Source organism: Diorhabda sublineata, chromosome 2 (genome assembly GCF_026230105.1).
Source record: "Diorhabda sublineata isolate icDioSubl1.1 chromosome 2, icDioSubl1.1, whole genome shotgun sequence".
Taxonomy (NCBI): Eukaryota; Metazoa; Arthropoda; class Insecta; order Coleoptera; family Chrysomelidae; genus Diorhabda; species Diorhabda sublineata.
In genome coordinates, this window is record NC_079475.1 from 584299 (window position 1) to 608624 (window position 24326).

Sequence of the window (24326 nt, forward strand, 5' to 3'; positions counted from 1 at the left end):
ATTGCCGCAGTAAGGCCGAAATCTTTTATATCATCGGTTCAGGTTGGAGTAGCAGTATTTTTATTTCAAAAATATGGATCTCGACGATTGATAGATACTCTATCACAGGTATGGGCAACCTTTAACATGCTGAGGGCCCAACTTTAGCGTGCAAAACGTTCGCGGGCCGCGTTTAAAAGTACTTAATGCATTATAAAGTAGTGATAATATTTTTTTGCGATAGACATGAAATAATACGACAATGTTATTATTGTATTATGTACTTATTATTGACATGTATGTGTATATTGACAATGTGATTATTGTATTTATTAAAATAACAAAATGAAATTTTAAAAAATGGTACAACATTATAATTAAATAGTTACATTTGCAATTGTTAGAAACTACAAAAGTTGAATACAATGAAATCAGTGAGACACTTGAGCTTGAATTTGGGAAACTAATCCATCGATATTTGGATGAATTCCACTGATACAAAGACGTAAAGAATTTTCCAAATTATCGTTAGTCAGTCTTATACGATGTGTTGATTTATTAACTTTCATTAATGAAAATAACTGTTCGCATTTATAAGTACTGCCAAACGCAGAAATCAATCTTCTTGCGAATTTTCTAAGCTGCGGAAAATTGTCTTCTTCTAGGTATTTTTTGTAGAAATCGCACAACTCTACGTCTTCAAATTTGGATTTTAGGAGTGAGTTTTCTTGAAACTCGATTAACTCCATTTGTAAGTGTATTGGAGCATTTTGTACATTACATTTTGTAGGAGCAGCAAATAAATTGAAACATTCTTCCATGTTTTTGAAGTCGCTAAATCTGTTCGAAAATTGTTCCGACAGTAACTTGAGTTCTTCAGCATATTGAGCATAAGCAATGTTGAAATGGTAAGTGTTATCAGACTGCATCTGTGACTCCCACAAGCGTAGTTTGATCTGAAACGCTTTCAAATGGCTGTACAAATCATTTACTAACTGTCCTTGTTTTTGAAGTTTAAGTAAGATCGACCAGAAATGCTTAATCACATATCCATTTTGGGTAACTCAATTCATATAGTGGCTTATCTTTTATTTTCATAAAGTCAGCTATCTCATTTCTAAGCTCGTAAAACCGTTTCAACATTTTTCCTTTGCTCATCCATCTGACTTCACAATAATATGTTACGTCGTTATATTCAGCTGATATTTCATCCAAAAACGTCTTGAACTGACGATGGTTAAGCCCTCGGGATCGAATAAAATTGATGGTTTTTACTACCACATTCATAACATTGTGGAGTCGAATGCACTTAGAACACAAGTTCTGTTGCTGGATAATGCAATGAAGGACTATCAAATCATCTTTTTGCACATTTAATTCTGTTGCTTTTTCATTCAAAATTCCGATGAAACCTTTTCGTAAGCCGACCATAGAAGGTGCACCATCAGTGCATACTCCAATTAATTTTGACCATGGCAGGCCACAACTTGTGAATACCTTTTGAACTTCATTAAAAATATCCTCTCCTGTAGTGGTTGCTTTTAGCGGCTGTAAAGCTAGCAATTCCTCAGTAACAGTGAACTCCTTATCAATACCTCGAATAAATATAGCCAGTTGAGCTGTGTCAGACAAATCGGTGCTCTCGTCTAATGCTATGGAAAATAATTCAAAACCAGCCATACGGTCAGTCAATGTTGTTTTTATATCATTAGCCATCATTTCTATACGTCGAACAACAGTTCGTCTTGACAAACTAATTTTTTCAAGTTCATTTTTCTTTTCAGGACACAAAACACCGCACACTTCTAACATACACTCCTTGATAAATTCTCCTTCGGCAAATGGTTTTAATGCCTTTGCCAATTTTGAGATAACTATAAAACAAGCTTTCACAACATTATCAAGTTGTGTTCTTTGTTTATGAAACATTTGTTGCTGTTTTTCAATATTTGCTCTAAGCTTCTGGATTTTGTCTGTTCTTAATTGTCCTGTCAGTGAGTGCTGTGTAGCATGCTTAGTTGAGTAATGGCTCTTTATATTGAATTCTTTCATTACTGAAATGGATTCATTACAAAGCAAATAAATAGGCTTACCATTGTGCAAGATAAAAAAGAATTCTTCAGTCCATTTTTCTTGAAACTGGCGACCCTCTGTATCTACTTTTCGTTTCTTTCCACCAGACATTATTTTTTTTTTACCTTTCGTTCAATAAACTTAATAACAAACTATAGTTAGTAACCACTCAAGATGCACGCAAATTCACAAAGCAAATTGACGGCTCTAGCCGTTCGCTAGGATATCGCTTGTCTGAGTTATCACCTCGGTAGCTCAAATAGAACTGAACTAACTTTCGGGTCATCCACCCGCTTATATAGACAAAATGAAGGAATATCTGGAATAAACTAGTTTAGAATAATCGAGAAGCAATAAATAAAATCTTTTGATGTGTAGCCCGTGAGGCGGCAAACTTCAAAGAATTTGATCGAGCAAGCCGAGTGGCGGTGATTATCAAAGAGTGAGGCGGCAAACATCGAAGGTTTTGATGTTTGCCGACTCACCGTCACTCCCATGAGTAAACTAAGGAAACACAAGAAAACTTGTGTAGGCTATGGGATTCATTAGTCTAGTAGGACATGCGTATTTACGCGCAGTAAGAGCGCATATGTTGACTCATCTTGCTATAGTTAAAGTTGTCTTACAATTTATCGATTTAACACCCGATCTCAGTGCAGAATTAGACAGAATTTCATATAATTCCGACAGGTCATTGGTACTTGAAGCGGACCAGGAAGAATGTTGCAAAGAACTTGCTGATAAATTTACGAATGAACTGATTAAAACTTGAACAACGTGGTGTTACAGCGAAATTATGGGTGCAGTGTTTTGGGATGGTTACACTTCTAAAACAATTCATTGCAGCAGAGAGAATGGGCAACTGGAATTTACATCTTGACACTGTGCAGAAAATGATACCTTATTTTTATGCCAGTGGTCATTTCTTATATGCTAAATCTTGTTATTTATATTTGCAAGACATGCTTAATTCGAAGCAAAGAATGACAGCTGAAGAATATGAACTATTTACAAGGAAAGGGTATTTCACAATTAGAGCTTTTGACAAATTTTGGTGTGGTACGTGGTCAGATATGATAATTGAGCAGTCGTTAATGAGGACGATGAACGTCTTGGTGGGCTCACTCGAGGAGTCAAGGAAAGCGTGCTATCCAAGTTGACGTTAGGAATGGCATTTCTATACAATATTTGTGACGAAGTTGAGAAATTTTGCGATGTAGCTTTTTCCAGTTCCGAGCAACATGTCGATATATGAATTTCACGGGTTAAACGTGATAATGATGACGTCAAAAAATTGGTGGATTGGTTGTCCAATCATCCACCTTATCCACAATTGAAGGAAATTATGTCAATGAGCACTGGAATTATCAGAGACGAAAAAGTTAACTGTCATATATCTCAAGAAGTTGGTAGTGCTGGCATTTCTAAAATCATTGGCAGTGGATTTCTATACCGTAAAATATAAAGATAATGACAGAGTAAAATCACTTGGTGTTATGAATACAGTGATTCGGATAGAAAACGAGTTTGTTTCCAAAGAATGTGCATCGCTAAAGATTCTGAAGAAGAACTTGAAAATTTTCTTGCGTACGAACTTGCTCCATTTCCGTTATCCCTTTTAAATAATGGAGGAATGCGCAAATGTATTAAATCCACGATGTATCAGGCATTTGAACAACATTCTGGCGATATCAATTTTGAAAATACGATATACATCATCGATATAGGATACACCGAGTCGTTTGACAACAGGGCGAATAGTTTTTATCTGTTTACAACAAATATATTACTTATATCCGATTGCACTATACCTCCAATGCCATTATAGTATTTGACGGATATCCAGAAGATGTAGCAGCCCATAGTACCAAATATGTAGAACGATCTCGACGATCACGAAAAACTGCTTCAGTAGACGTACTTTTTGACGAAACAATGACGCCAACTGTGTCACAAAGTAAATTCCTGGGTAACGATACAAACAAGAACCGCCTCATTGAAATGTTGAAGATAAAATTGGAAGCTGAACACTTCGTGGTTAAACAAGTTACCGAAGACGCGGATACGTTAATAATTAATACCGCAATAAACTTCTCATCGGTATTTGATTTCATTGTAGTTGTCGGTGAAAATATAGATCTTCTCGTTCTTTTGACGGCGCTATCAATGCATCTAAATATATACATCCTCAAACCAGGAAAATGAAAAATGTCACGACAAATATACTTCACAAACAGTGTAAAAGATTAAACAGCCGCAAATCATATTGCATTTATTTTTACATGCCTTTAGTGGTTGTGATAACACATCAGCATTATTTTTTCAAGGAAAAATGAAATTTATTAAAGTACTTCAAAAAAACCCAAATTTAAAAGAGGTTATCGAAGTATTCAAAAATTCAAATGCTGATCCAGAAGTAATTGCTAAAGCTGGAGAACGTTTCCTCATCGCATTATACAGCTACAACGATGTGAAAAGTCGGAAAAGTACATCTTTAAATAAATATAGATATGCATGCTTCACAGCATCCATCAGCATGTAAGGAAAAATTTAATATTGCGTCGCTACCACCAACAGAAGCAGCAGCACGGAAACGAACAAAATACAGAACAATGGGGATGGAAAAAAGACAAGAACGGGCTCATTCCTGTTACTACATTCGATCCCCCTTCTCCGGAAAGCTTATTGAAACTTATTTCTTGCAAATGCAAGGAAGGTTGTCAAAAAAGCTTGCGGATGCAGAAAAGCAGGACCAAAGTGCTCCGTTGTGTGCACGAACTGTGGTGGCTCTTGCGATAGTTCGCAATTTTCGTCACAAGACGTCATTGAAGAAAAAGAAACGGACACTATTTTCGAGCAAATAAACGATGAAATCGAGAACGAAGAGGATCACGATGAAACTGATGATCCCATCGTCGATGATGCCGAAGAAACTTCAGTCTTCGATATTTCAATCGGTATTGAAGACGATGAAAACCCAACACCTGGTCCGTCAACGAGAATGAAGCGACGGAAATTGAACTAAAAATTTAAATAGTGAGTCAGATGTGGATTAGGCCTACTGGGGATACCACGCAAAAAAAACGCACCGACTTCTCTATCTTATGGTGGTGAGGAAATGAATATTTCTGCTGAAACGTGTATTGAATTACACTTTACGGCGCTCCTACGCCGAAACTAGTAATTTTAGGGAAAAAAAGATTATGACATAAATTGTAGGAAATTGTAGGAAATTTCCTCTACTTTTATTTTATGTAGATATATTTTTCCTGTAAAATGCGTCGGAAAGGAATTATTATCAAAAAACTGCTTTTGGAAGCCATTTTTTCAATATGGCGGCGCGAGCGCCAAACATACGAGGTGGAAAAGTTGAAATTTGGAAAGAGCTGTACTATTTACTATCATTAGAAAACGAAATCACCCAACCTAATTTAATATATATAAAAATTTGTACTCAAATATGGTCTTCCACAAGTAGATTTTCCATATCCATTTCCATATACCAGTTTGCAACACTTTTAAAATCGATTCGCGGTACACCGAAACCGACACCGAAAATTTCGAATCACTTTTCAATATTGTGGCGGTTGTCTGCCTCATTTATGATCAAATTCCAAAGACATTCATCACGCAATCATCCCCATAGCACAGACTTGTTAGTCCACTACGTTAGAGCAACCTCAAGCCACTACTATCGTTTCTATGGAACAAATTTTCCGAAAAAAATTAGCTTAACCCAACAGCCTCGTCCTCATAGTTGAAGAAAATATCAACAGATTACTCAGAAAGTCATTTGAATGGAAATGTTACTTAATTAGTTATATAACCAAGAGTATTGAAAAAATTAACAGAAAGTTCGTATTAATTATATGCATCTAACCATGATCCAAATAAAAACAATTAGTAAATTGTGAATTGAAAGGATAAAGTTGAAGGAGATTTTTTAAAAACTACAAGTCCTTATTGTACCCGAGGATAACCATGCGATCACATTATATCACATATCAAACAAACATGAAAACAAGAAAGAATAAATTCAAAAATTTGGAAATATAACACATAAAAGAACAGCAAACTCCTCATTGCACCTAGATACCTATAAAAAAAATAATTCGTTTGAATTCATATTCAGATGGATTTTTCACATATTGAGCCTTTCTCAATTTTTTTCGAATCTTTCAAAAAATGTATCTAAATTAAAAACTTTCAAAATGCCCTAATTGTTATTTCAAACGTATCATTTACTATTTCCCGTGGACATTTAACTTTCAAATTTTAATTTATTCTATCAATTTTTACACAAAATTTTACCAGAATCTAATCAATTTTATCAAAGTTATCAGGATAATATTCTCAAAATAATCTTTATATTTTAAATGGTTTTTAAAGACATTTTGGAAAATAATGTATTGTATAATTTCTTGATATTTAAATTTTAACAAAATTTTTCGTATTAAGTCAAAAATAGAGTGTCTTTGTTTAATAATAGGTAATTATGTAAACGAACTTGAAACGATATCTCCGTACGTAAACAATCAAAATGTTCCTGGAATTCTGTATGTCTCCTGTATGTAACCGCCAACAACTTATCGTGGAAATAATTTTCATAGCACTCCCAATAAATAACAAAAAAAAAACCATGTGTGACAAATTTTAGTATTTTCTCTACATTATGAAAATTGTTTTACATTTAATTTGGAAAAAATTTACATGAAAAATTTCATTTTTTTAGGCAGCCATTTTTTAAAATTGTTTAAAAATTAACTTAAACGTTAATACGAAATAGAATAATTATAATACATAGATATTATAAGTTTTTTTCAAAATTTGCATCTTATTAAGAAAATCAGTTAGGTACATTTATTTTCCTTCAACGCACAATTTATGCAACTGAGCGTTCTTTTATTTACCTACGATTATCATATAAATTTACCCACACCTCTCAAAGAACTAAAAAAAACCCCCATTTTCTAATAATAATGTTTCGCTTGTTCGAAATAATTTCAAATTATGGACTTCAAAGACATCTAATAAAAAATGTTTTTGATACGTTTTAAAATGTCCCCCTAATACTCAATATTTTAGCAAGATTGGCACACCCTGTATTTCAATACAATTTTCTATCGGATACAAAGAGAAGTAGGCACTTAAATAAAAAATATTTTCTACTGAAAAGTTATGAAATATAACTTTTCAATAAGAGATGGAACTACTGAGTATTCGACCATTATCCACAATTCGAAGTGGGTGTTTTTCAATTTTTAGACGTTTCTATTTATATTTCCTTCATAATTAATATATAGCTCAATAAAAAATATTTTTCTTCACTTCGATACAACTTTAGTAAAAAAAAAATTAGTGTGAAAATAACAGACACCATCTTCCTTCCAGTTTTGTAAATAGGTGACAAAAAGTCGAGAGCCGAGACATACGAAATAGTAGAAACTAATATTGAAATAAGCTCAGTATGAGCTTATATACAAAGATGGCGTTGCTAATGGTAAAAATCTAAGCCAAAAATTATTTCATTATTTCTTTAAAATTCCCATAATAGGTAATTGGTTTGTGGTTATTAAATTAAGAAAATCCAAAAGTTAAGGGTGTGGAAGCTGCAAAACAAACTTTGTATTCCAAAAGCATAATATGAATAACTGCCCTAGTCTTCAGATCTGGCATCTTCTAAACATAATTTTTTATAAAATAATTTCATTTATCATCCTAGTGTTTAAAATATGTGAAAAAATTGTCCCACTCTTTGCTCGCCGAAAGGAAATTTCCATGATAAATAAAACAAGAAAAATGAAAACTACGAAAATAACTAAACTTTCATTTCCCAAAATTTAACTTCTGGCAAACTGTTGACGGGAAATTCTGAAAAAGGAACAATTAAAATTCATTAAGCTTCTCGTATCCACTCACCAAATAATTGTTAAATAAGGGATTTACAATGTGATACTTATCATTATGAAGACATTTAAATTGTTTTCGATATCTTAAACATGATACGCAACGTCTATAGTTTGTGACTTTATTTACCTGTATTATTTATCAACCTTTCTACGCCATATCTTTGTTTTTCGAATTAGTAATATTATTGCCTACAGGTAGGCAAATGAAAATATTTATTAATTGAAGAACGTGGATTTTAGGATAAGTTACTGAGATTTATTTCAAGTTCCAAAATATTAGCTGCATATGTATATAGCACAAAACAAAACATTTCTGTTATCTTGGTATCGAGAATTCTGTGATTTTAAAATTTTCCATAGTCAGGGTGGTCCTTATATCCAAGTTAAATAAACATTTGGAAAGGATTCTGTTGAACATTATTACATTTTTGAAAGTTTAGTTTTAACAAACTTTGTATTTAACATGATAAATTAGAAAAGAACAAAGGCTGCATTTTATTTCTAAGAGTTTTCCTAAACTTTCTAACAGTTCTAATAATTGTCGAATAATTAACAAACATACTTTTTGCAAATTTGAAGCTATTGTAAAAACAACAAGAAAAATAAAAAAAATCATGTAATCCTACTCAAAGATACTAAAGAGACTTTTATTCTTCATTGAAATATGCCAATTAACATAATTACACTCGATTTGGTGTATTTATTTCCAATAGTTTATTCATTTTTTCAACAAAAGAAACATAAGTTAACCATAAAGATATTGAAAAGTATAACAAAAATAAAATCAACCCATTTTTCCCATATCTTTGATAACACTATCGTACTCTGGGAAACAAATACTTGTTGGCTACTTTTAAAGATGTAAACATTGGAGAAATCAGATGCTCTTCAGATCTGTAATTGATAAAAAACAAAAAAAAAATATTAGTTAGATACCAGTTAGATATATGATCAACTTTTAAGAGTTCAAAAACGTTAATGACAGCAGTTGTATTAAAATAATACTGAGATTAAAAATTGATAAAGCTCATAAGTTGTTAAAAAAGGTAAATCTAGAAAACATCTTTGCTTTAAGCATTTTGGAAAAAAAAGATAATGAATTGAATTCTGTTTTGGTTTGTACCAAATACATGGTGATTTTTAATCCAACTTAGCCTACTGCACATAAATTTCTTTAAAATAAAATTACTTTATGATATTTCTAGAGGAAATCGATGACAAAGCAAACAAACTATAAACAATAGACAAATATATGTATATACAAAAATAATTATTCAAAATTGAAGGAAATATACGTTGTTTGGTCAAATCAATTAGATAAGAAATATATTGATAAATTTTGAGATATTGAAGTACCATAGAATAAATGTTTAAATGTTGATTTATACTGAATGATGTAAGTATGTACCTTTTCTCAACATAAGAGTTGTAAACTCAAGCTTCATATTTGTTGGGTTAAGATTCGAGATGGATTTGGCCGAGACTTCTCGGGCTTCATGTTCATCAATGGTAACATTGAGTTGTCTTCCCCAATTTGATATGGATCTAGATTTAATTCCTCCCAAACTGAAAATCATTAACAGACTCTGATATAAACAACTATTGTGGGGTTATAATTTTGCATATTACTTGAGTAGCAACTTTAATTTGCCTGAAACAGTTGCTCTAGGTCTTTCTTTAAACGTGCTGTTCCACAATAAACTTCAATGTGCAGAATGATCGTTATCCTAATTTAAATCTATTTAAATTTGTTTACTAACAAACAGACGTCATCCTGGTCGTTTAAGGAGAACAATGACGAGAAAGAAGGCAGAAGAGAATACTTCGTTGAAGTATATATATTATTTCCGTCCGCTAGATAGCGTCAAGGTCGATTACCAAATATACTACAACGGGATTGGAATAAAAATGGCATCTGTTGCCACACGCTTTATTTTTACTTATCACATTAGTGCTTTTTAATTTTTTTTTCAGTTTTACTTACATATAATTGTAAATAATACATCATGGGAAACTGAAAATTTCCGAGATACCACACCTAAAATGTGGTGACTAAAATTAAGCTTTTATTTTTTTTCTAAAATTTCAGTAAGACTACAAACTTGAAAATCTGGAATTTTAGTGGGCTCCCAAATAACTAACTAAGGGTATTTTTTCAATATTCCTGTTACATTTCCAGCATTTATTATGAATTATTTATACATAAGTACTCCAAATAAGTACTTGCTTAAAACATGAGTGAATTATGAATTGAAAGGATAAAGTTCTTATTGTACACGCGGATAACCATGCAATCCCATTTTATCATTATAACATACAAACAATGAATTTAAAATAATCTTTCTTAAGATATAATTTTTTCCCACTGTTCCCTGTACATTTCGATAACATGTTTCCTTCTATTTCACTAATTTTTATTCAAAACTCTACTCATCAAATGATCAATTATAACAAGATTAACAACAAATAAAATATTGAAATTTAACTTATTTCAAAAGATCTGCAATTTTTGGACTCATCTTTAATAAGAGTAGGTAATCAATCATACACCGAATTGTAGGATTGGTTGTCTAATTATATGAACGCTTAAATTAGGGAAGTCTAAGCAAGAACGTCACTATTTATAGTTTCCGAAATCGCTTAAGAAATCTTAAAAAAGAAAAAATTCATTAAGAGGAGAAAAGTGAGGAAAACTTCCTCTTTCCCATTAAGAAACATATGATTTTCGATATCTCTATAAGAAATTACAGTTATTAACAGTCGTGTAGTTCATATGCTAAACATGATAATGTTATATATTATTTATTTATAAAATATGCTTTCTTGTTTTACGGCCCACATGATAAAAAATTTTACCTATACGAGCTATTTGCTCACTTCTCCTTAGAAGTACATTTAAAACATGGATACTTGATCAAATGTTACCAAGAACTAAGACTACCCCTTTTGTTAAAAATGCATAAATAGTGCTTTTTCAAAAAGTCATAAAATAGTGTAAGCTGTCATCTATTTACAGAGAAAATCAAAATAATTTGAAAAGGGTATAACCCCGGGACTATTGTTACCGTTACTTGCTGCAAATTGTACCAAAGTACTGTTCTTTACCTAGAATTTGAGAAAGTTTATTGCAGATTTTTGCATAGAATTTAGAACTAACGGTTTATGGACGTATGATTTTTTTTCTAATAAGAACCGTTTTTTACAATTCTTATTATATAAGAATCGGAGAAAGTCGTAAAATACGAAGAAGATCGACCATTTTTTATTTGAAATTTTTAGTATTATAATATAACGAATAATAATAACGAAAGTGGAAGTAGAAATAATTAAATATTCTCTGGAGAATTATTGAGAAAAGTAAATCCGTATCTGGAATACACAAGTTTTAAGTATTATTTTTATAATAAAAGCAGAGAGAATTGAAATTATTTCTTTAAATTACACAATATTGTAACTAACATGAGAATTTGAGATATAAACAATCGTTTTAACAATATTTAATTGTTAATAAATCAACTTACTTGTCAGATATCAACTGAAACGACAACTTAAGAATCTTGAGGAAAACAAAATACTTGTTTGAGTTATTTGTATTTGCCTACAAATTTGTTATAAAAGTGTCAATTTCTATTTCGCGTAAATTGTACATTTTATACGAAAAATATCTCGTAATTCCAAAGTTGACACTAGAAAGTTTCTTAAAATGCATAATTCATAAGCCTGTCTGACCTACCGCAATAATCATATTAGGAATATTATTATCATTATATTAAAACACCTTGCTGGTAAATAATTTTTAATAAACAAATCTATCAAATCTCCTATGTACAATTTAAAATAAATAATGTTTCATTTATCACACCTTTCTTAACTAGATTCGAAACTAAATACTAAATTTTAAATTTCAATGATAAAGAATGGTCTGCAATCTTTCCCTTTCGTTCTCTAATGCTGCTAATCTTAATTTCAACTGGATATTTTCTTGTTCTAAAAAGGCGCATCTAATTGCTATCTCGTCCTCTTTCGCCCTCCTAGCATCCCTGGATCTTTTTGCCGCTTCGTTATTCTTTTTTCTCTTCTCCCAATATGTAGGATCGGAGTTTTGGGTATTTACAGTCTGAGTTCTCCTCATATTTTTATTTGTTCCATTTTGAGTGACTTGCGCCCGTGCTAATATTTTTTCTCGAAATTGTACATAAGCTTCGGAGGAATCTTTTCCTAAAATAGTTGAGGTAGCACTGATAATTGGCATACAAAGAGGATCTTTCGGATATGCCTTGAACGGCCTACTGCATTTCATTTTTGTTGAAGAAACATGAGATTCCTTATGTTCAGTACTAGATACATCAGATACTTCTGACGTCGGACTGAAACGATTCAATTCATTATAACAATAGGGTATTTGATAGTCATAAGGGTAATTCGGTGATGCCTTTGAATTTTTTCGTACACAGAGGTCAAGAGCTGCGGTATCTTCTGGGTAGTCGTGACCGGGATTAGAATGTTCCAATAGACGAAATTCTGGACTACGTGGAAGAATTGTGTGTTCCATCTGTAACAAAACAACCATAATAAATAAAATTGTATCAACCCATAACACCATATAATTTCTAACTGCAATATAGAAAAATTCAAAAATAGACTCTAAATATGTACTAATTGACAAAATTAAATAGATAATAATCAATTGAGCAATAAATATTTTGGGAAGGAAATTGCGTGAGTGGCGGAGCTAGAAAAATTGAATGAGAATAGCTCAGCCCATAGAATACAAAAATTTATGCACGTCATGTATTCGTTTTCAAATTTAATACAAACAATAACACTAATAATTATCCAACTCACCCTAGTGCAGAAGCCGTAAGAAGTCATTTGGGAAGTATTAATAGTAATATAAATTCAAAAATGCGTTAATAGGCATGTGAAAGCGAACAATAGCACGGCGATAATGATAAAAAAGTTAATTCTTAAATAGGTATTAATGAGTTTCAATATTTAATAGAAGTTTTATCTCAGTATAAGTATCTTAGTAAACTTGCGATTTGAATGAATTTTTTATTAGTCCTAGTCAATATTCAGTTCTAGCAACAATAAATTAGAAAAAGAAAGTATTTATGTTGAGATAGGTAGGAAGAAAAAAGGAAAAAAATTGCTTAATCAGGTAGAGAAATAACATAATGAACATTTCTATAAAAATGGGATTATGATTGGGAGAAAAAGATTGATGAAATTATAACTTTCATTAGTTCGAAAAGAAGTTTATGCTTGATGAGATGATTTTAATCATTACTCACTAGCAATAAATTGTAATTTATATTATTTTTTTTGACGAAGACAAAATGTGATATCTTCAGAAGTAACAAGTCCGTTTTTTGTGTTATAAACTCTAAACATTTTCAATTTTCAACTGTTTTGAATATAAATTGGTGTAATAATCTTATTGGCGTTATTTCCGAATTGTGTTTTTTATTAGATCGTTACTATTAATTTTCAATCATTCGAAAAAAGATAATTATTTTTTGAATAGATATTAATTAGTTGCGTAGTAATTTTCAACATTATGTGATTTTATTTCTAATCAAGTAAGAATCCTAATGATAATATCAAAATAGATTCAATCATTAGTAGAATGATACAAAAATAACAACATTATTATCATTATTAATAAAAACTAACTTATGAAAGAGACACTGAAAATTTCTATAAAGATGATTTGAATTTCAATTGTAGGCATATCGAAAATTTCGGGCCTACTCTGAAACTGCTAGACATTGCTTAATGAACGGTTTTTTATCTAATATAGGATGATCGATTTTCCCCCCGTCTATCTGTAGCGGCGATATCTCCTCACAGGAAGTTTGTCGCGCGAGCTCGGGTTTTTTGCATTCAATTCCTGTATACCTCTAGATGTGCCGAAACGAATAAAGTTTTGGGCATTATAAGGGAAAATCGGGTTTTTTAAAGACAGATGAAAATTTGATATTTCGACGTGTTACAACATTGACAACTTGCCAAAATATATTGATCGATAGATCACCTTCAATATTAATATAAATACAACTGAATGAAATTTTCAGCATACTGCATAATCAGTGTTAGACTAAACCTCGTATAAATGAAGTCACCAAGAATATTTCTACTTAAAAAATTTATAAATACAGAGTGATGCATTTATAAATTTTACCCGACAACGGCATATCTCAAAAAATGTGATATGAACAAAAAAACTGCATTAGATAATAGCATTGTTTAAAGAATATATGGAATGATGATAGATAGGATATAAAATAGTTGGATTCTAATTGATAGATAAGATATCAAAAGCTGGTTTATATTTATTGTACAGGCGGATACGTTTAATTCAGCAAAATAATATAGTTTTCCTCCTTGAATATAAGAAGTATATTATAGTATTATTTTTCTATAAAAGTGTCAAATTATATCATTTTTCATTATTATTTTCAAGTCAAGTTATATGTAGACAAATAGATATATCGTTAAAAAATTGGAAACGTACCAAAATATTACTCAATTAGTTGATAAAATCGATGGTTTTTTAATGACTCAAAATTCATATCTCAATTGATTGACGAATCTAACGTTTATGATTATGCCATTATCATCCATTTGCATTTTGTATATTTTTTGTGAAAAGGGATTAGAAAATGCTAGAAAATTATCTCTACTCAATAACTGGGAAAAACAAAATATGTATCACAAACCCATTTAGAGTAGCTTGGATTATCATTTAATAGTGAATTGTGGTAAATTTTGAAAAAAAAAAATAAACATAACAATTTACAAATGTATCTTGACGATGAAGTTTTATTCTAAATCAAACAATACTTACATTTAAAATTATATCTTTATCACAAGTCGTCACTTCACCAATTTAAGATCTGAACATGAAAATTGAGATATCACAGTGATTTTGACTAAAGTGACTATCCAAATATTACAGTTAAACTAAATCAAACTACTGCAATTTTTTTCAATTTATTTGTCAAATATTGGCATCCAATTCTTGCAATTTCTTAACCAATAACAGAAGGGCTAACTCCCACTCCTATTCAAACTATTGCAAAGCTGTATGCGGTGAATTGGCAAAATTGGGGTGGTTTATGTACACAAGACTATACCGTTAGGTCAGCAAGTGGTAGTACAGGAACAAGGTATTTTGCATATTGTAAAGAGTTTTGTTTACCTGTGGTTTAATATAAGGTGTAATGAATGAATAGTGGTCGAAACAAAATTTTTATGGGCTTTCCTAGAAAGTGTATTTAAGAATAAAATGTAAAGAGTTTCTCATAATTATAGTTGCTGGTATATAATCCTTTCCCTAAAAACAATTCAAGATTATATATAAATAATTTATAACCATTTAAGTAGCTTTTGGAACTGCAAAATTTCAACATTTGAAATTTCTCTATAAGAATCTATATCAATATCGTCAATTTTTGATTCTTTAGACGTTTTTGTTTCCTTAAAATAACTGCTTTTGATTTTTTTGTCCATTTTAACAAACGTGTATTGTTATAATTACTCATCTTGAGTTTATTGTAGTAATTAATATAATGTGAAAGTATTTGCAAACAATAGAATAGCAAAAAACATTTGAATTATAAAAATATAAAAGTTTTGCAGCTAGCTACATAAAATGAGAAGGTGCACAATGAACGATTCAATAAGATAAACGCTAAATACTAAAAAAGCGCTGGGATATCAAAAAAACTTTGGACTGCAGAACAAAAACACTAAAAGAATAGGCATAACATCACTATCCATTATTTTATATGTTGAATCTCATGAGCGCTAGATTTCAAAAGCATTAATTTTAAAAACGAGAAATATTGTTATCAAAAAACCCACTACTGAATTTCTCGAAGTGAATTAAAAATAATTGGAAAAGATTATATGTGACAACGCAAACCTCCTGTGAGAATAGAGATTCTAAATTTCATTTATTGATTTATTTATTTCCATGGAGATTACACCAAAGCAGCAAATGATTAAAGTCTGAACACAAAAAGCAATTAAGTGAACAATTTGGGGGATCTGTTTCACCACACCGTTGTATATTTTAATTACTGTTTGATTTGCCCTTGATTTAAATCTGTTGCATTCTAAAATTTGAACAATGTTATAGCCTAGAATTTTTTTCATTAGATAATTCGGAATTTACCTGCATATAATTACGTCAAACTGCAATAATGAGCTTCAACGATAAGGATTCATGCCCAGATATACAGGAACAGCCTATAATGATCATGGATCAATTTGTCAAAGAATTCTATTAACTATTGATAACGGAATTCTATGAAGATATGGAGAACTTTTGAAATTATGGTTATTTTTTTAACAATACAAGTATTTCATAAATACTTTCCTCAGGCAATAACTCCTTATTTGACCCATGACTTAAAATATATATTTTAGTAGAAATAATAGGAATAACAAAGTTATAGTCTTCATAGAGATAAATTGTTCATCAGAAGACAATAACATGGATATGAATCGACAGACATTGAACTTGTTTAGAATGATTTAAGGGTGTTCCAGAAAATTCATTATCCAATATCACCACATCAACAATAACAAATAGACTCAGATAAGAGTTTTTATCATTTTATTATTATTTACAATCTTCCACATAATTATAACTGACAGCCTGAAATTTTCGATGAAACAAAAACCTGATGCCAAATTTATAAACATACATTCAATTATAAAAATTCTAAATTGCAATAATTTTTAATATAAGAAAAATAAAATTTTCAGAAATGGTTTATATACTCGACTATTTGTTTAAAACTAATAGATTATATCCATTAATTTTGATTAAAGCTAAAAATCTAAGCTTCATTAAAAGCTAGATATTGAATACAATATAAAGATCTTTTAAATCTCATTCAATACATTTCAATAACTTCTGCTTCTATATATTTCTTTTCGCTATAAAATTACTTAATATGAAAAACTCTTTGAAATTATCGTTTAATTGTTTTCAAAGCTTTTTCTGAGTATACATTTTGTGAATCTCCTCAAACTATTTTTCGTAATTTGATTTTTACTATAAAGATCGTTTGCAATTTTTATGTTAGATCTCCAAGTTTAGTAATAATGTGCTTTGAAGAGCTTTATAGGCAGTCGAAACTTTTCGAATTGCTTTCAAGAACTTTCCAAATGACGTTGAAAATAACTCGACAAACTATTTTTCAAATCTCTGCGGAACATATCAAGGCAGCAAAGAGTGAATTTCCATTGGTGTACTATGGAAATACGGAAACCAAAATAATTTAATAATTTCTAACAGAATGTTCCAGAACGCTACAATAAGTGATAATAATCCGGAAAGAGTATTAGACTTCACTTACTGGAGTGTACAGCTTACCAAAGATGGAAACGAATGCACATAACTGATGCAGATCTAAAGATGTACATATAAACAATAATTATAATACTGAAGAAATTATATAGTCCAAAACGTGGAGATTAAGATGTAATATAACAAATACAAGGAACTACAGATCTTGGAGCACATAGATTGGAATAGGTTAGCTATATAGTGTGAATAGTTGAACATAGAATATCGATACTTAATTTCAATTTTGAAGGACGTAGGTCAATTCGAAGACCTCGGAAAAGGTGGCATAGATAAAGATATGAATTGAAAGGAGATAATTCTGGACACGAACACTAGAGAAGGAAACTTATTTATAGCACTATATAAGAAGAATATATCACATGTAAACAGTCTTATTCATTAGTGCCATTAACAAATGTCATTAAATGGTTTATAGAAGTATTGTAACAAGCAGGAAACGGTTCAAACTTGTTATTGAGAGTCGCGAGCTGATAAAACATTATTCAGCCCAACTTTTCAAATAAGTTGTCTAATGTAGCTAAGAGAGAAGCACTCAATATTAACACTTAGATGATATTGTTATTTTTTCTTATCACATCAGTAGATTATTCGATAATGCTAACTGATTCTGTCATAATAAACTTTAGCTAAATTTCAAATTCTACATTGTAACGGAAGCGATCTTCATTTATTGCAGTAGTATACATAAATGTGTTGATAAACCCATCATCATTGGAACGGTTAATAGACAGAAGGAAATTCCCGTTTCAATGAAATATTGTGAGATAATCCCACCCACATATTTGCCGATTTAATTCTCTCACATGTCGAGATTTGCGGAAACGGAAGGGTTAGCGCTTCCACAAAGAGAACAGGAACGGATTCGTAGATTATGTCTTCCTTGATAGTTGATAATAATATATAAAAATTTTACTTAACGTTAATAGAATAGTTGTTTCTCCATTTTCCATAAACGATTGTTGTTATTTCAACTAGTTCATTCATAGTTCTATAATATTTATTATCAAATATTTCTTACCTGGTATGACTAGTAAAATATTCTAAAACTTACAGCAGTTTGGGTTACTGAATGAAGAATTATTTGATATTTCAATTTGTTATTGAAATTATAACAATAGATATTCTATAATGGTAACTATATATCATTGAGCATTGTTGTAGTTTATTGTGAAAAATTAATATAAAATTGGACGCCACCTGCTTGTTAGAAAAGTTCAAACGAATTTCTTAACATAATTTTCCGAATTAATATTCATTGTAGAAAAATATCGCCGGTTGCGCATTTAAAAAAAGCACAACGAATACCAAGAAGTTAAATAATGAAAACCAACTCTAGATGGACATGAGGCAATTTATCTGGAGAAGGCCGGGTTCTTTGCAGATCCCAAGTGTGTTCTAATATTGGTGATGGAGCAGTAGCCTGACACTACTGTTTTTCCTGCCTTAATCATCAGCTGCAGAGGAGAAATATCTTATAAAAGATATCACGAAAAATGTATTAAAATTATTGAATTACGGTGTCTTTGAAGTAGGAGAAAAAAAATATGGGAAATAGATTCTCGAACTCGGAATGGAATCGATTATCGATAAAGTAATTTCTTTTGGATATTGACTATACAACAGAAGTGACTACAATAATCGTTTAACGAAATAGTAAAAATTAACAAGAAAATCTGAATCTAATAAATCTCAGTCCGTTACTGGCTGGGATACACACGGACATATTCAATATCTTCCTAGTTTTGCAGTTATTTGTGTTGGTTTTGTCGATATGTTATGAGGGTACATCGCAAGTGAATGAGTCAGCATAAACTATTTGAAAGGGTTGACACACATTTGCACATACAGGAAGGAATCAGAGGCGACCTTGGATTGGAGATCTTCTCACCCCTCGTTATTATGTCGATTGAAGGGTGCCGTTAATTCGAATGGTTTGTCATCGTGTTTATAAAAATGGTGTTTCAGTGGCCATTTCCTCTATTCACTTTTCTTTTAATTGGAAATAATCAAAAGAGGGGAATTTATGAAGAAAATTGAGTTCACTGCATAGGGTGCTCATCGGTTTGTGTCATACATTTTGGAAAAAATTTATTCAAATTAACAACAGTTCAATCATCGATATATTGCTGTAAACTTCATCTGATGTTAAATTATTATTATTTTGATTCAAAAAATTGGGTCAAAGTTTTCTGGAAAAACTAAAAATTGAAATTTATTTCGATAAAAATTTTGTAAGTTGGTTATGCAATATATGGAAAATCTACATGTTGGGAAATAATATCTTGTTTTTTTCTTCTACACCTGAAGAAGCAATTGATGCGTTCAAATCACATATTTTGGAGGTGTGTTCATAAAAATGGATCATAGATAACAACAGATGGTAAAGTACGCCATTTTAAAGTAAAAAAAAAACAAAAACCAAAGAAACAATCCGTTATATTTTCCCTATTTCCTGAAAGTCCTATGAATATTCATACCGAATAACAATCTATAGAATAACTACTTCGATAAAGCCAGGGAAAGTACGAAACTGAATAATATACGTCACACAAATACGTAGCATAAATACCTGTCATTTATTGTAATTAAAAACGGATTAATATTACGATACAATCAGTCATTTCTTAGAATTCTGACTTGTCAAGTGTAAACATGGGTGACAGCAGCTTTAAAGATAATTTTAATCTCTGAAACTTTACTCGGTGTGGTCCTGTGGTCAACTGAATTCTATTGAATTCTATTCTTGTGTAACCAGTTTGCAAATTTGAAGAATGTATTGTTAGTATTACAAAGTACGTCCAAGAGAGTCAGAATTTTCAAAATTATTATATACTTTGTTCCAAATCTATGCAAAGTGAATAAAAATAATTTCTGTTTCATTGATATTAGACCGAATAGGATGTTATAAAAGAGAAAATACTGTATTGATTGACTTCAAATTACATCAAATAGACGATGTTGGACAATGTTAGCACTTTTACTTTTATTGAAAACTTACATTCATAATCGGTTATCCTACATTTTGCACTCACAGAAGCGTACGCGAATCAAACTAATTCAAAAACATCTCAACCCAAGTCCTGCAGAGAAACCAATACTATATCAGGACCATCCGAAATAAATCTAATGCAGATTTAAAAACATATAGTAAACACTAAAACATTTTGTTCTTTTTGTTTTGAATTATACTTAATGGAAAGTAAGTACAGCTTTTTCACAATGCAAAGCATCGTTTCAACCCTTTGTTGTTCGAACGAAAACTTGATCCTCGTACAGAAACTAAGAGATTTTTTAAAATGTAAAGAAACTACCCCATTTGTAAATTAATAGTAATAAAAAAATTGACGAAATGGAGGAATCTATTATCTGAAATGACCTCCATACAATGATACAACCCATTTTTTAAGGCTAATCACAACTATTTTCAATATATATTTATTGAGAGTATTCTACAAACCATCTGTCAACACCGCTTTTTTGCAAAAAAGCTTAAAAGTCGTCTATGTAAATATCGGTTTACAAGCGTTCGTCTAGTGAAAGCTTTCTAACTGTTTTCTATTGTGTCAGGTAAAAAACTTTCTTATTTTATTGAGGGTTCCTAAAAAATATTTTGAAACATGCCGATAACTGTTCAATTGATTTTTATAGTTATTGTTGCAATAAATCGCAAATTTGTTTTGCAAGTTTTCAGAACAATTATTAAACTGAACCAATTGATTTTTTAGTATTTTTTTAGGGAGGTCTGAATTGCATACTTCTCTTTAAAAAATTCGTAGAAAGTCTTTTGTTGAGACTATCTGTGTAAAATCGCTTTTATAACATTCATACTTTTTTAAATAGATTCTAAATTTTTTAACAACAGTGTCATAAAAACACATGATAATGAGATATTCCGAACCTATAATATTATATAATAATTGTAATATTTGATTGAAATTTCGTTAAAAATATTATTCATTAACGGTTTAAGAAATGTTGATTGATATTGAATATCAAAACAACTATGTGGCAGTTGTTGATATGATATGAAAATAGACGAGATCCACATTTAGAGAAGACAAATATTTAGTTTTCACAGTAACGAGATATTAATATTAGAGTATTTTTTGACCTGAGGGCAAAATTGAGAGTTATCAAAATGGTTTTCTAAAAAAAAAGAGATATAAATGTACACAATGGATTATTATTAATTATTAACACTTTATTCGATTGTCCTAGAATATAAACTAGAGTAGAGGATTATACAACAAGTCTACGCTCGTTGGTTTTTAAACACCGAGTTGATAATATATTTGTTGGAAAACCATTGGGCCTGAGCCACTCCTGGCCTTCAGATAGTAGTGTACTACCACACTACATGGACATAGGTAATCAACCATAAAAAATGTTCGAATTTATAATTTAGAAAATATACTTAAATATAAGTTCTTTTTTCGCAATTTTAAATGCATATAACTTAGAAACCAAACGAAAGGTCGTAGTGAAAATTTTTCCTATGTCACAGCATTATTTTTACATCTTGTATTCAGTCCCCGAACACCCATATATTCATTGATGTTACTAAGATTATTTTAAGAAAGTTTTAGCTTCCTTTTTCCAAAATAGATTATCTTATAAACTTTGTGATAATTCAGAACCTTCCAGACTAGAAGCAAATAAAATCGGATTTGGTTTATTCTAAGTACATATTTTTTTCTATGTAAACTTGAAAATACACACTTCAGATAATGAAAACGAGGGTTGGATAAAAAGTTTTCGATTTCAACTTAAAGATATCAGCTAACTATTAGCTATGAAAGCGTGGAGTGGATTCTGTGAAATGTCATACAAAGCACCCCACGCTATAATTGTGACATTTATTCTTATGCTAAGAATATTTTTACTTTTCAGTTAGTGATTATCACTAAAAACTATAGAATCGTGTTTTTCACTGTATTTCCTTAATTTGAAAATAAGGACAACTCTAAAAAAATGTAGTTGTAGTGGAAACCTTTAATTATTTTGTCAATTCAGAGAATGTTAAGATGAGTGTAATTTTCAGAAATATATGGTGAACCCATTATTAAACTTTAGACTATGTACATTGTAATAATTATTATAAAAGGGCAACAATAGAAATATATATTTTTCAAAAACTTACTTTATAAGAATATCGCACAAGACCGTTCTCTAACATCTTCTTGCTGCTACTTAGATAAGTAAGACTTTTCTTATTATCTTGAGCATAATCATTAACACTTGGTATCGAGTTCATATCCATATATTCCATTTTTTATTATGTGGAGTAGATTTTTTGACGTTAAAACTATTGTTTTAAAGTTGTTTATCATTCAAATTGTAAATCAATAAGAATAAAAGGACTGAAAAATTGGTAATATCTCATGTATAATTTAAACATTCCTTTTTTTATAATTGAAGTGCAAAAAAGAATCCAGTTTTTAAATACAATTGGTTGGTTCGCAATATATCGAACGCAACTATGTAGTAGATTTACAGTGTGTATATTTATATGATTTAGTTAAATATTGATTATACAGTGAGATTCTTTAGTACACGATAAATTAATATCGCGTTTAACAGTATTTTTAATTTTCCATTCAACATTATGAACATTGGTAACAAGGAAAATAAGTTTCCAATTGATTAATTTGTATAATAACACCGGCCGACATCATTTTCCTTGTTCAAGTTCTAATTATTTTTTTCCACTAATTTGGTAGTGCTGATCACGAAATTATACCTCATTTTATCGTATCACATCAGGTTTTTAAAAAAGTTAAGACATTGGCGACTTTAAATTTTTTGATTAAAATAAATTAAATTTTAGATTTTGGCGCTCTTTCCTCGAATCGTGCGACCTCTCGTGAGAAAATATATTAGTTGCAGCAACGACACACCCATTGGAAACAGGTTACATGCATTCGCTCATTCTGTTCATTTGAAAGAGACTTATGAAAATTTAGAAACATTGTTAGATAAAATTGGATATGAAAAATATGGTTGGCAGCTTTGTGGAGATCTAAAAATTATAACCATGATATTAGGCCAGCAGTCAGGATATACAAAATTTCCATGCTTCTTGTGCGAGTGGGACAGTAGAGCACAAGATAAGCACTACGTACAAAAACAATGGAATCCTCGTAAAAATCTCAAAGTAGGAACAAAAAACGTTATACGAAAAAAATTAATTGGTCCTAAAAAATTTTACTACCATCGCTTCATATCAAACTCGGTATGATGAAACAGTTCGTTAAAGCATTGAATAAAAACAATGCTAGTTTTGAATACCTGTGTAAAAAATTTCCAAGGTTATCTGAAGCAAAAATTAAGGAAGGAGTGTTTGATGGACCGCAAATCAGATCTTTGATGGCTAATGAAAAATTTGATGCCACAATGAATAACACTGAATCAGATGCTTGGCTGGCGTTCAAAGATGTTGTCAACAATTTTCTAGGAAATAATAAACATCCCGACTATAAAAATAAGGTTGCAAACTTATTGGATAAGTATCAAAAACTGGGGTGTAATATGAGCATAAAACTCCACTTTCTAGATTCACATGTGGACTTTTTTCCTGATAATCTTGATGATTACAGTGAAGACCAGGGAGAAAGGTTTCATCAGGACATAAAAACTATGGAGACAAGGTACCAAGGTCGATGGAATGTGAATATGATGGCTGATTACTGCTGGTCACGGACACGTGATATTACTGAAGATACTGACAAAAAAACTACACCCAGACGTAATTTAGTCGCGAAATGTAAAAGATGTCACTCTAAATAGACCTGTAGCATTGTTTAGACTCAATGTTTTCTTTGTAAATGTTCAAATATATGTTTTTGTAATGTGATTATTGATTTTTTATTTGAATTTTGAAAAAAATAAACCTAAAACTATATCATTTACAAAAATCAGTCACTATTGTTTCATATCAATGTCAAATTATCGAGAAGAATCTTTTTAGTAAAGCTTTGTAT

At 30.6% G+C, this 24326-nt stretch overlaps 3 protein-coding genes across 3 annotated transcripts; all 3 read right to left on the bottom strand.

Annotated features, from left to right (window-relative positions):
• Positions 1-410: 410 nt before the first annotated feature.
• LOC130453087 (general transcription factor II-I repeat domain-containing protein 2B-like) lies at positions 411-908 on the bottom strand. The gene has a single exon (XM_056792680.1). It carries the CDS (start codon positions 906-908, stop codon positions 411-413), a length of 498 nt encoding a protein of 165 aa, XP_056648658.1.
• A 109-nt stretch (positions 909-1017) lies between these two features.
• Positions 1018-2163, bottom strand: LOC130453088 (general transcription factor II-I repeat domain-containing protein 2-like). Its single transcript, XM_056792681.1, has one exon. The coding sequence runs from the start codon at positions 2161-2163 to the stop codon at positions 1018-1020; it is 1146 nt and encodes a 381-aa protein (XP_056648659.1).
• Positions 2164-11744: 9581 nt separating this feature from the next.
• LOC130453002 (thyrotroph embryonic factor-like) lies at positions 11745-22760 on the bottom strand. The gene is made up of 2 exons (XM_056792571.1): positions 22487-22760; positions 11745-12513 (listed from the first exon to the last, which is right to left on the bottom strand). Exons 1-2 carry the CDS (start codon positions 22613-22615, stop codon positions 11866-11868), a joined length of 777 nt encoding a protein of 258 aa, XP_056648549.1. The 5' UTR covers positions 22616-22760; the 3' UTR covers positions 11745-11865.
• Between the last annotated feature and the right edge of the window lie 1566 nt (positions 22761-24326).

What these genes read in the sequence shown, in the direction of transcription:
- LOC130453087 (XM_056792680.1), bottom strand. Translation starts at nt 908, where the DNA reads ATGCAGTCTGATAACACTTACCATTTCAACATTGCTTATGCTCAATAT.
- LOC130453088 (XM_056792681.1), bottom strand. Translation starts at nt 2,163, where the DNA reads ATGTCTGGTGGAAAGAAACGAAAAGTAGATACAGAGGGTCGCCAGTTT.
- LOC130453002 (XM_056792571.1), bottom strand. Translation starts at nt 22,615, where the DNA reads ATGGAATATATGGATATGAACTCGATACCAAGTGTTAATGATTATGCT. An exon ending in TTGTGCGATATTCTTATAAA is followed by an intron (nt 12,514 to 22,486) that starts GTAAGTTTTTGA and finishes GTTTTGTTACAG; the next exon opens with ATGGAACACACAATTCTTCC.